Here is a 12,481-nt window from a genome sequence, read left to right on the forward strand (position 1 = left end):
CTATCCACCCCTATTACCACCGTGTAAGGTGCTCCGCATGTCGGCAGCAAACGTTCCTGTCACAGTCAAACTCGCGACATCTGTGTTCAACGAGCTACAAAAGTGGGAGGTACTCGAGCATTCCGCTGCGTAGTTTCATGTAGTTTTTGCAATGGCAGACAATGAACTTACAGACAATGACATAAAAAAAACTATTGGAACAAATAAACTCAAAAAAACCAGGGACGAAGATGCTCATGATCCAGTGATAACGATGCACATGTTCTCAGCAGGGTAGGCAGATGGAGCCAAAAGAAAAAGGCAAATTTAGCTCACAAAAAGGCCAAACACGGCCACCATTTAAAATTAATTAATTTAACACCACAATATCGAGCGGTCGGAATTGTCATACACGGAAATGGCTTGGCTTGAGATCAGAAATTCGGTCGTTTCATTCTCATAATCTTTAAAAATTGTTTCGAGTTTAGAATTGTGCACTTGACGACGGCATTTGATTGGAAACAATCTATATTAATGCCTGGTAAAATAATCGCGAAGTATGTAAGATGGAAGGCATGAAAAAATACTTAATAGAATGGAGTGCAGAAATCATTGCCCACGACGTTGTAGCGTCAGACCATGACCCGAGGCGATCGGGGTTAAGATCTATCCATGGCATTCAGGAGTTGGTAGTTGTGACTTCCTTCTTGCATTAACTGTAATGTAGAAATTTATGAAAATGATGGCAAATGCCTACATAGCAACTCAAAGGAACACCAAAATTGAAATATTGCTACATCACTTTGACGCAAAGTTTCTACTGTAATGATATGAGAAGATGCAAATGTTTGTCTTATTTATAATTGAGAAAACAGAACAAACCAACATCCTAATTGATTATAATGTATTTCTAAAATAAATAATGTAGAAACTAGGTAGAAGGTAAGAGTGCTGTATAAAGCAAATTAGTCACAATTTTTTAAATGACAATTAATACAAAATACATATACTGCAGTGATTAGGTTGAATGAATAGGAAGCAGTCATGAGCCTATTGCAATGCTACAGAATAATATGATGTTGCACTGTTCAATTAATTTTTTTTTAGAATAGATATATTCCAGCACACCACTCTGTAATTTCAAGTAGAAATTTCCAGAAATTTCAGGTAAAGATATACAAATTTTTCTGAATTTTCACTAAAAATTTAGTCAAGTGTCACAGGAACAGGTGACATAAATCTTGAGAACCAGTGATTTCCCTCATTCATGGGCAAATCTTGAACATTAAGCAGAATTTTGCAGAAATTGCAAGCAAAAATATGCTATTTTCTTATTTTCTAAGAGAGAATTTAGGCATGGCCATGAAAATGGGTGCTTCTGTCCAATTTTCCACTCTAAGGCTCTAACAGTCAGACAAAACAGACATTCAATTGAGGCGCTTCATTCAATAAGACTTAAATTCCTTATAATTTTTTTATCAGTTAGAAAAACATACGGAATGATTACATCTCAGACAGTTACAATTCAACTGCCTGTCTCAAAGGCCAGATGTAACGAAGCTCAGAGAAAACGAAAAACGAAACTACAGCTGCATAACACAAAATAAGAGGCGTCGCGCAACCTAATTTCAGAAGGGAACATCCTTTATTCGAAAAAGTTATAAATGAGCTAGTGCCAGAGCGGGAAAAAGCTGCAAATGCAGAGAAAGCGGGTGGTGCTGCAGCTGCGTGTAAAGGGTGTGATGACCCGCTGTTGAATCGCTGCTGATGTGGCTGCTGCTGCTGTTGTAGTTGCTGAAACTGTTGCTGCATCTCCTGTGACTTGGTTAAGGTAGAGCAGCCTCTAGACTGGAGAACCTGATGCTTCATCTGCAACAATAATGATAACTAAGAAAACAAATGTATGCACCAAAAACAAACAAGTAAATATCAAAATTATATACCCAAAATTAACTTGACAAAGCTGAAAAAGAATTTATTCTATGATATTTGAGTCACTTAACATGAAAAAAAATGCTCTCTAAGAATGTGGGGTATCTTCACCAGCTGATCGTCTTGTTTGATGAGTGTGACGGTAACTTCGTGGGCACGGCGTCTCAGTTCAGCAATGGCACCATCCTTGTCTTCAAGCTCATCAAGACTTGCAGCAGGCTGAACAACCACCCTGTTTCTCTCCTGCTTGTCTTCTTCTTCAGACATGCCATCTCGCCATCCATCAGATGAGCTAGTCGCCTCAAGCGGTGCTTTTGCTCTGCTCGCCGAGCCAACTCGCTGTTTCTGGTCAGCATCAGTAGTGTTCCTAACTTCTACTTTAGCAGGCAGCTTGACCATAGCTCCTGAACTGCTACTATAATTACTCTTGCTGGATGAGGCACTCTTGCTGTTGGCTGCACGGAGTCTTCCACTCACAGTTGTACAATCGTTGGAATCACTCATATCATCTGCAGCTCTTGCCTGAGCAACGTTCTTGGATTTGCTGGCCGCCTGGGATGGTATTTTTTCAATTACTATTATTGGATCATTCATATATATTCAATATGTATATTTAATATTTAAATATTGAATTATTAAACAGTATTTAATAATTCTTTAGGCATTTGAAACAATTCTCAGTTTTGTCAGTCCAAACACATCACAGCAAACTTATCATTGATAACCATTTTTCAGAAATGAAATAGCCTCAACGTAAATTTAGACATCAAAATACTTACTTCACCAGGTTATCCAATGCTATACACATAATATAACAACTTTTTACTAAATATAATTTGAATGTTGCACAGTACTCTCATGTGCAAACTGAAAGCAAAATAACAAAGTCAGGGAATTTAGAATATTTAAAGTAGAGAATGATTTAAGAGTATGCTTGAGAAAATGAATTCTGTCACTGGCTAATGAGGTAGCACTACAGATGAAATATAAACAGTGCAGCACAGAAATTGAATAGCAAAGATCTTAATGAAATGTGTACAAGAAGGCATACAAAAATCATTGTATAGATTAGAAACATTTTAATAATAATTAAAGAAATGTAATAGTTGACCAAAATATATAACAATACACAATACTTAAAATTTCATTACTAGTAGCAAAGGCAAAACTGTTCTGAAGCAGAACCTGACAATGAAGGACAGTAAAAAAATTATTGATTATTTTTGGGCACAATCAATATAAAATGTTAATACTTAATGTAGAATATGAGATGCTCTGAATGTGAATCACTGTCATAGACCCCTGTCCAGTGTCAAACATTAAATGTTATCTGCCTGAGACAAGACAATAAATGTAGTATGACAGTCTTGACAGCTAAATCATAACATCTTTTCTAGCTTCTAGCTTTTGCCAAAGGAAACCAAAACATTTTAACTTAATTGTAAACCAGTATCGCTTATTCTGTCCTGTCTAAATCAGTATGGCAAAGTATGGTTATAATTCAGAATTTAAATCTTATCTTATCTAAGATAGGTTTCATCTTATTCTTGACTCTACAGCTACTGTGCTCTACTGCTCTACCCTTAATGCAACTACAGTCACCATGCTACGGTGAAAAGGAAATATTTTTTAATATGGACCCAATATGAACATTTCATCATCATCAAAACCTAGAACATTTTTTAATATTACTTAAACACAGTATTAATCATTTCCAATGATCAATATGTAAATAGTTTAAAGATTGCAAATCAACATAATGAAAATTCTTCAAGTAAATTGAACTTGCTCCTTCTCTATGCACTGCATTCAGGTGATGCTTTGTTGGGAAAATGTTTTACATGGGAATCCCAGGTCATTTGGAGGTGGAATGCAGTCATCCTAAATTTAATGATATTTAAATATAGGAATAATCTATTCTACATACACACAGTGACTAATTTATTTTAAATGGCAGGATTTACTTGTTAACACACATGCGATCGATGACCAGAGAATTCGTTGATTTCTATTATCAGTGAATGGAACTTTTCTTCAGTTGAACAGTAGATCAAAAGGCAAGTTTCAGGAAGTAATTCTTATTTATTAATGACGTTTCGAATGCAACAAACACTCATTTTCAAGTTAAAGAAGCATTAAACATTGAAATTTTGGTGGAAATAAGTACATAATATAAGTAACTAGGATACAACAGTAAAATTTTGGACCAAAAATTACTCGGAAAATTCTTTCAGAGTTCAGACAAATCCGGTAGTCAGAATATAGATAGCTGGGATCCAATCTGTAGAGATGAGGAGTTCAGCTATCTCCGGTCGTTTGTTATCGGGCCACAGCTTGATCACGATGCTGGCGAGTACGTTCAGCACAATGCGGATGACGGTCCGGTTGTGAGCTTGTCTCGCGTGGTTCACCTGCCCTCCAGTCTGAAGGTAGCTAACGAGACAGCGGCTCGGTGTCTTGATTGTTAGTCCAATCTGTCCGATGTTGTCTAAAACATGAAGAAGTCTACAACCTTCTTTGAAGCAAAATTTATAGACTACACCGGCCTCTCGGATAACTCCCGCGTTTTTGCAAGGGTCTTTGTTGCGTTTAGTCTGGAATTTGACATTGTTGTCAAGAGTGTCACATAGCCTGTTGAATTCATCAACGATTTTGAGATGAACTTGCTTGCTTTGAGACCTGGTATGGTAGAGAGCTTGTCTCTGGTGGTAGGAGAAACGGCAGTTCAATGTCGCAGTTGTCACTCTAATAACTCCAATGTAATCCATAACGTGAAGAAGTCTACAACCTTCTTTGAAGTAAAATTTATAGAGTACACCGGCCTCTTGGAGAACTAAACACACGTGTGATCGATGACCAGAGAATTCGTTGATTTCTATTATCAGTGTTTGTTGCATTCAAAACGTCGTTAATAAATAAGAATTACTTCCTGAAACTTGCCTTTTGATCTACCGTTCAACTGAAGAAAAGTTCCATTCACTGATAATAGAAATCAACGAATTCTCTGGTCATCGATCGCACGTGTGTTAACAGTGACTAATGTGCATAAGATTTGGGACTTGGGAGAAATGATGGTATTACTTTAGATTAAGTGCAACCAAAAAAAGGGTGTTTTTTTGTTCAATCATATGTTTTTTGGGGTGTAGATAAAGAATCTGAAATCCGTTTTTGGCGGTCGGCATCGGAAAACCGATTTTTATATATGCTGATTATTATATATTTTCTAAGATAAAATGCAAGTTAAATCTTGGCCCCAAGATGCGTTTATGGCGTTTTTAACTTAGCCTCGGTGACCCATATACTCTTGCAACCACGACATTGCAGGCAACCACGACATTGCAACCACGGTTAGGTTAGGTTAGGTTAGGTTAGGTTAGCTTTTTTTGCCAATTTTGCCAATTTTTGCCCGATTTTTTTGACGAATTAGAGCCTTGGGGAAAAAATTGGTTTTCCGGTGCCGACTGCAAAAAACGGATTTCAGATTCTTTATCTACACCCCAAAAACATATAATAAAAAAACACCTTTTTTTGGATGCACTTAATCTAGAGTATTACCAAAATGATGAAGTTTGTGTTGAATAGCTAGGCCTATTTGCTTCATGTTTTATGCTTAAATTTGCAGTATGAGCATTGCCAACACCAGGGGCCACAGCTATAAACTAAAAAAACTGCAGTGCAACTTATCCATACGACAACATTTCTTCTTGCTTAGAGTCACCAACATGTGGAACAGCCTCCCTGTCCCTGAAGATATTGATTCTCCATGTATGAACATGTTCAAGAACAGACTAGACAAGGCCATGCAGGAGCATAGGGTAAACGCGGTACATTCCAACACTTTACGGATGTAGCAAAAAATGAATGGCTATAAAAAAATACACTGTACGTGCAACTCAAGTTTTGTTTGCTTTACGTCACAGCTTGGAATACCACACAATTGAACACAGCTTGGAATTAGAACACTATTGAATATTGAACACTACTTAATTAGGCTTTTAATTAAGAGCTATTAAGCTTTTACATAAGAAAATTTTAATTTTTGCACTTAGCTTGGAACGAGCTGTGTGTGTCTAATTCCAAGCTGTGTCGGAATTAGTTTTTATGTGTATAAAACCATCTCTTAACTTAATCATCTATTAATTTTTTTAACAATTGAAATCAGCAAAGACAAGTATACCTAAAGGATTCCTAATATATTCACAGATGTATTTAAAAGTCTCAAGCCATAATATTCTTTCTACACAAACAGTTTATCACTATTTGGTAGACTGTAGAGCAAGGTCAACTATCAACCCATGGTCAGGAAGATGTGCCAGGTGCGCGGGAATTTATATTGTCATTTTAACGACCTGCGCGGTGCGCCGTACTATGCCGGTAAAAAAATGCGCTGTGCACCGACAGCACCATACTTTTAGAAAGCTATAATAGTTTAAATATGGACGCGCGGCAATGCAAATTACGTAATCACACTGACCGTACACACAAACTGACAAACGTGTATCCGCATTGTGTTGTGGTTGGATACGAGTTAACTAGATTGCTAACGTGTCAACTCAGGACTCAGGTTCTAAGAGTCAGCACAGTAATGAATATTCATTCATAGATCACAATTCAATCAGACATGAATTACAGAACTAAAGAAGGCAACATGGCTTTAGATGTGCCATTGGTGCCTTCTAATGAATGACTGGACTGGTTGCTGCAAGTAGGGTATGAACCTGTACGTCAACAGTACGATCCTGCATGCCAATGTTGGGACTACATCACCGACATCCTCCCGGCCGGCAAAATCGACATGATCAATACCTAATAACAATGAGTTATGTTATGTCATGTGTACTTTGAATGTGCAAAAATTATAACTATCACATGAAAATTGTTATGTAGGTTATCATAGCACGAATCACAATAGAGTATCAAGATTGCAGCTCTGACACCAGCCTTCATTGAATTATCCCGCCTTTTTTCTAAAATTCAACAATCTCTCTTCCAACAAAGTTTGCGAAATTCATTAGCTGCATAAAATACTCTCTGCTGTGGTGTTCAAGTTCCGGTTGACATGAAAACTTGCGGTTCCAAAAATGGCAGGAAAGCTCTAATCGCGCCGCTCTGAAGGCAATTCATATAAATAATAATATAATCCACGCCTACGCTGGAGGAAGTTCAAACTTCAGAGGTGGAACTAAATGCAGTAAATTTGCAGTAAGTCAGAAAATATCAGAAAAATACCAGATTTAGGCATATATACCAGATCTAAAATATTCATACCAGACACCTTTTGAAAATACCAGATTTATGAAATCTGGTACGATATAGAAATATACCATCTGGCAATGCTGGTTCAGCGTTACTTGAAATCATCTACAGACGATGTTGCCATTCCATTCAGATGAAAACTGTGTCTAAATCAGAACTGTGTCGGACAACTCCACGGCCCGCGCCAAGTGCTGCGCGGCGCGGCATAGTGGCAAAGCAGCAGTTTTTTTTTACTCTTCATCAAGTTCATTTTTGAGTCCTGACTCCTATAAGTAGACTGGAAAAGTATCTTGGATACCAGCATTTTCATACATAAGAAATTGATTAAAATATTGAGTAGAAGACAAAATAAAAATGAACTGATTCTAAAAAATCTCTGGTTTGCCACTATGCGGCGCGGAATCGATAACCATGATTTGCACGAACGTCTGCGCGAAAAAAATATAATTAGATTGATTTACGTGAGAAATTTCCCCGTTTATATACATCTTCCTGAGTGTGGCTATCAACTTTGAGTCTTTGACACATTTTTTGATGTTCTCACTGGTTGACACGCACTGTCTCTTTAGATCTCAACATTTTCCCGCCAGACGGCCCAGACCTAGACCCTAGTGTTTTGGCAATAGTATGGCGCACAAAAGTATAAGTGTATGACGTCACTATTTCAACCATCAACGAATGCATGAAACTAAGAAAAAGCTTAATACAAAGGAAAAAAGTCGAGAAGTGTCAGAATTACCCACGATGTTGGAATATACCGCGTTTAGCCGTTTACCATACGAATGGTCTTGAAAAGCCTCATATCCTACACATTCCTATGGAACAAATGAAATCTACTCTAGATTCTAAAAGCAATTTTAAATCTACTGCATAGTAGCAAACCACAGAATTTTTAGAATCAGTTCATTTTTAATTTCTTCATTTACCCAAGATTTAAATCAATTTCTTATGTATGATACTGCTGGTATCCAGGATACTTTACTGGTCTACTTATAGGACTCACAAATGAACTTGAGGGAGAGTCTAAAAAACTCTCTGCTTTGCCACTATGAATTTCTACTGTCTGTTGAAAAGATTTGATCAAAAGGCCAGTATAGTCGAGAAAAGTACAAGAATTGGCAACAGGCCTATTCTTCAATGCCAAAGATACTATACTATACTAAAGCCTAATGGCTAATGCCTATTAAACATCGACTGGCATCATGGCATGCGCCATGTGGTTGTAGTTGTTCAACGACCAGATGATTTTGAGATAAATTTTATGACTCTTGTGTCACACTATGAGACCTGGCAGCAGCAGGACTGCAGGCTCAGGCCGCTCAGCCTGCACCCTGCGGCCTGCATACCTGCAGGGCGCAGGCTGCAGGAGTTGATAAAGTTTAGTTGACAACTTGACATTTCAAGCGTCATGAGTCTTAGCCAGTCTTACAGAGGGAATTTTTATTAGCATAGGCTAGGCAGCCTAGGCCTATGTAGTTTTTATTAATTTTTTACAGTCTAATCTAATTTAATGTGCTTTGGCTTGATGCTACCAGCTACCTGGTTTTAATTTACGTTGTTGTTGCCGGCTTGAAGGTGATGAAGGGTTACCAATTTCCAAAACCTTGCAGCTTGCAATGTCTTTTTTCTTTCTTTAGTTGGAATTTATGGGAGCCTCTGAAGACTTGTTCAATGCGGCCCCACGTCAGAACAGTTCAAGGAATTTGACTGAATTTTGTTTTAAGGTACAATATTGGGTGTCTTGAAAAAAAAAAGCTGGTCGTACCATTCGCCGGCTCAACGCCTCGGAGCGGGACAGCACGGCATTTTCAAAGTTTGAGGAGGATAGTTCCAGAAAGATGACGTAGCAGCCGGCCGAAGCCGACTACTGTCACGGGAGCTCAGCACAAACAACCTCCTGCCTCAACGGTTAGAACAGAACTCGCTTGCAATGTCATAATTGTAATGCAATTTTCACTCCGTTTCCGAAATTTGGTTTTGAATAAAATGGATCTTCTGCTGTAGCGGATAACGCACAATTATCCATAACGGCACTTTTAAAGTATTTGTGAAAAATGTAAAAAATGAGAATGGACTATTTTTACAATAAAAATTAGAGTGAAAAAATATTTAATTTTTGTTGCTGCCTAATGTAATATTTTCTAATTTAGGTTTCGAATTCATAGTTGCAAGCGAATTACTATTCATTAATCGAATTAAAATTTTCTTGAATTCCACATATAAACTGTATAATTAATCGAAAATTTGTACAATGAAAATCTATGATGAGTATTTGTATTCTTATATATAAGAGAAGAATATGCTATAAGAATCCCGTCACTATGATTGGCTTTCGTGGTTGTGGTCTGTTCGGTGACATCATTGCAGAAGACTGAGCTCAGGTTCTGTCAATATGATTGGCTAGAACCTAATAGCTCAGCTGACGTCATCAAAAGAAGGCGTGCGTTGCACGACTCTCTCTTTCGACATTTACTGCCTCCCTCAGAGGCCAAGGGGCTTTAGTTGATGCGGGACATGTGACGCTAGTGCCGACATACATGTGCCTAGCTATTCGTGTGTGAGTGAGTGTGTGCCTAACTGTGGTGAATGTTTCTCCTTGCCTGCGGCCAAGGATAACTTCTATCTTCATCCACTAATTTTGAGTCAGAAGGTTTTACAAAGCCACTCCAGTCCATCCAAGGTGAGACATGAATTTTTTTAATACCTGAGGATTCTCGCATACTTGTTCATGTTGACGAAGAAGCAAGAAGAATTTAGTTTCTGTAAGTTTCCGACGAAGCTTGTATTCTGTTGCACATTCGGCGAGATGCAGTGAACCTTGCAGACTCGTTTCGCAGCTTGAACCGCGCTGATTCAGTTCTCAATCGTACGCAATCGTTCATTGAAGAGTGTCTGCCAACTGCGCAAGATGAATTCGAAGCAATGTTTCATCCACCGTTCAAGATATAAATTAAATATGTGATGCCATAAACGATCATTATTGTTCCATCCGGAACCAAATAAACTTCCACCATGAACAAATTCAACGATACTTCTGATTGATTCTATACTATTGACTACAGGCACTGAAAATTTTGATAGTGTGTCTCGGTTGTGGTTGGTTCACGACTGAGTGAGTTTCGTGATCATTGACTCGAGTGTAAGTTGTGCAAGATATACCTGCTGGTTGCGAGCGGAATCGACGCATCCAGATACCTGAGGACTCTGCATTCACTTATCATTATAAATTATTATAAATTAAGCTGGGAGTTTCAGGTACTCAAAAAAATGGCTTTCGATTCCATAAAGTTTCCTGCGCAGGAATATCTTTTAATTTGCCATCCACACAATACATGATTTCGTCCTACACATTAATATTTTTTATTTTGACCGCGTGTGTGACGACACACGCGGTCGTCAAATTGACTGCGTCTCATCATGAAAGACTGCCAAATTCACCGAATAAATGAGATTTTGTCTAAAGAGCGACGCATTTTTTAGTGCATTTTCTCATTTATGGAAAAAATGCACTATTGTGCTCGCCATGTCCGTCTGTCCGTCTATTCGTCCGTGACCTCAAGTTTTCGTCGACGAGAAAATGCGCTCTCTGTCACTCACTGCAGTGAGTACTGAGTTATATTTTTTCACTATGACTCATTTATTTTTCTGCATGACACATCGTCTAGTGCTCCTGGGCCTCTTGCGCCAAGACTTCATAAACACACAAACGCTGTTCATTAGGCACAAAATCTTTCTTTATTTATTATAAACTTGATGACAGCAGCCAGGAATTTGTATGCGCAGGTCTCGAGTATTATTTTCATAGAAATAATTGTAATATTCCGGTTAAAATTTTCCGCTATCGCATCGCCAAATAAAAGCAAGAGAAATAAGACGGTCAAGCCGCTGCTCACCTGCTATGTGATGATTTTGCGTGGTGTAAGCATGATTTTAATGCGGCTTCTATCGATCAGCTGTGGGTAGCATATCTTTACCGCACATGCGATAGCGGACAAATTTAACCGGAATATTACAATTATTTTTAAGAAAATGTTACTCGAGACAATGAGAACGAAGAAACCGTGTTAATACCGTGTAAAAATTGCCTTGAAGTTTCAGTTTTTATGAAGATTTAAACCTCTACGAGCTGTGTAATGTATCGTTTTAAAATTATTGCTTAACTTGAATCGACCGGATGTTCAAAGATTTTCTTCCTTTTTGGAAATTTTGTTAATATTCTGCAGTTCAAATGAACTTAGTTGTTGTTTTCTAGATATTCTGCGTCACTCCGCGTACCCGTCACTCAGCGCGCTAGCTTTCAGTTCTGATTTACGAGTCTCCTGTAGCGCTTTTCAGCTCTGCGATTATGAAACAACATTAATGTTTAATGAATCCTAATACATAATACACATTGATGCAGACTGCTCAGATGATGTTGAATGCTCGTATTCTGAGAGCTTGCTCCTCTGACTCTGCGATTTTTCGTCCGCTATGATTGTTGGCAAATTAGATCAGCCTTAAATAAGCCAAAAACTTTCCACTCAAAAGAATATCTCTGAAAATTAATTTCCGAAACAATTAATTCTAGAGGATACTTATATTATTATCAATTTACTTCATTTTTATACTGTTAAGAATTTTCTGTACGTAAGTTTCGGAACAATTAATGAATCTGGTGCTGAACGACTGAAGATAATGGTGCTGCATCTTTCAATGGACGGCAAGGCCACCAAGCACGGTCTGGCGCACTCGCTGCTCATGAAAGCCACCGAGCTCCACAAAAGCGATTGAACTTCAGACTAGACTTGCAAATGTCATGTTTCTGTAGGTCATTTAGAAAAAAACGAACAAAAACATTCAAAACATTCTGAGATTTTCACGACCGCGCATTAATTGTTTTTGTACACTTGTTGCATTCGAGTAGAAAGCTTTTATGTGTGGTGACAACTTGGCAAATTCATTGCCACAATTTTAACGCCGGCTTCTAATTTAAAGACCGAATTGAGACAATCGAATTTATGAAGCTGTTCCTTTAGTTCAGTGGAGGCAATTAACCGATTGTCAAAGGATACATTAACGCTATTTGAAGCTGAAGGCTTGATAACGAGTGTTACTCTCAGTAGACAATGGGTCAAGTTTGGATCATCTCACTTCATATTCGTGAACATGAATAATTCCAACAACTGCTTTCTCAATAATTCAATTCTTCTTTTAAATACGCCAAAAGAAATCAACTCACGGCATCAAGGTTGATCTTCAAAGTTATTTAAAATATCGTTACTCATGAAGGGAGACTGAATATTGTTTTTAAGCTGGACCAGTCCTTGGCAGACGT

At 37.9% G+C, this 12,481-nt stretch overlaps 2 protein-coding genes across 7 annotated transcripts in view; one reads left to right on the forward strand and one right to left on the reverse strand.

The window, feature by feature from the left end:
* LOC108675825 lies at positions 1–2,763 on the reverse strand. The gene is made up of 4 exons (XM_047881638.1): positions 2,691–2,763; positions 2,023–2,463; positions 1,656–1,848; positions 1–80 (listed from the first exon to the last, which is right to left on the reverse strand). The coding sequence occupies exons 2-4, from the start codon at positions 2,413–2,415 to the stop codon at positions 1–3; spliced, it is 666 nt and encodes a 221-aa protein (XP_047737594.1). The 5' UTR covers positions 2,416–2,463; positions 2,691–2,763.
* Positions 2,764–9,660: 6,897 nt separating this feature from the next.
* The window catches only part of LOC108675829, a 47,588-nt gene continuing 44,767 nt past the window's right edge, over positions 9,661–12,481 (forward strand). For all 6 annotated transcript variants that reach the window (XR_001931142.2, XR_001931141.2, XM_018163859.2 and 3 more), the window contains exon 1: positions 9,661–9,847. The gene's annotated coding sequence lies outside the window, so the exon portion shown is untranslated. The remainder of the gene's footprint in view (positions 9,848–12,481) is intronic.

The sequence above is a fragment of the Hyalella azteca genome, unplaced genomic scaffold (genome assembly GCF_000764305.2).
Source record: "Hyalella azteca isolate HAZT.00-mixed unplaced genomic scaffold, Hazt_2.0.2 contig8429, whole genome shotgun sequence".
Lineage (NCBI taxonomy): Eukaryota > Metazoa > Arthropoda > Malacostraca > Amphipoda > Hyalellidae > Hyalella > Hyalella azteca.

What these genes read in the sequence shown, in the direction of transcription:
- LOC108675825 (XM_047881638.1), bottom strand. Translation starts at nt 2,415, where the DNA reads ATGAGTGATTCCAACGATTGTACAACTGTGAGTGGAAGACTCCGTGCA. An exon ending in TCAAACAAGACGATCAGCTG is followed by an intron (nt 1,849 to 2,022) that starts GTGAAGATACCC and finishes TTATTGTTGCAG; the next exon opens with ATGAAGCATCAGGTTCTCCA. An exon ending in TGCAGCTTTTTCCCGCTCTG is followed by an intron (nt 81 to 1,655) that starts GCACTAGCTCAT and finishes CGTTGAACACAG; the next exon opens with ATGTCGCGAGTTTGACTGTG.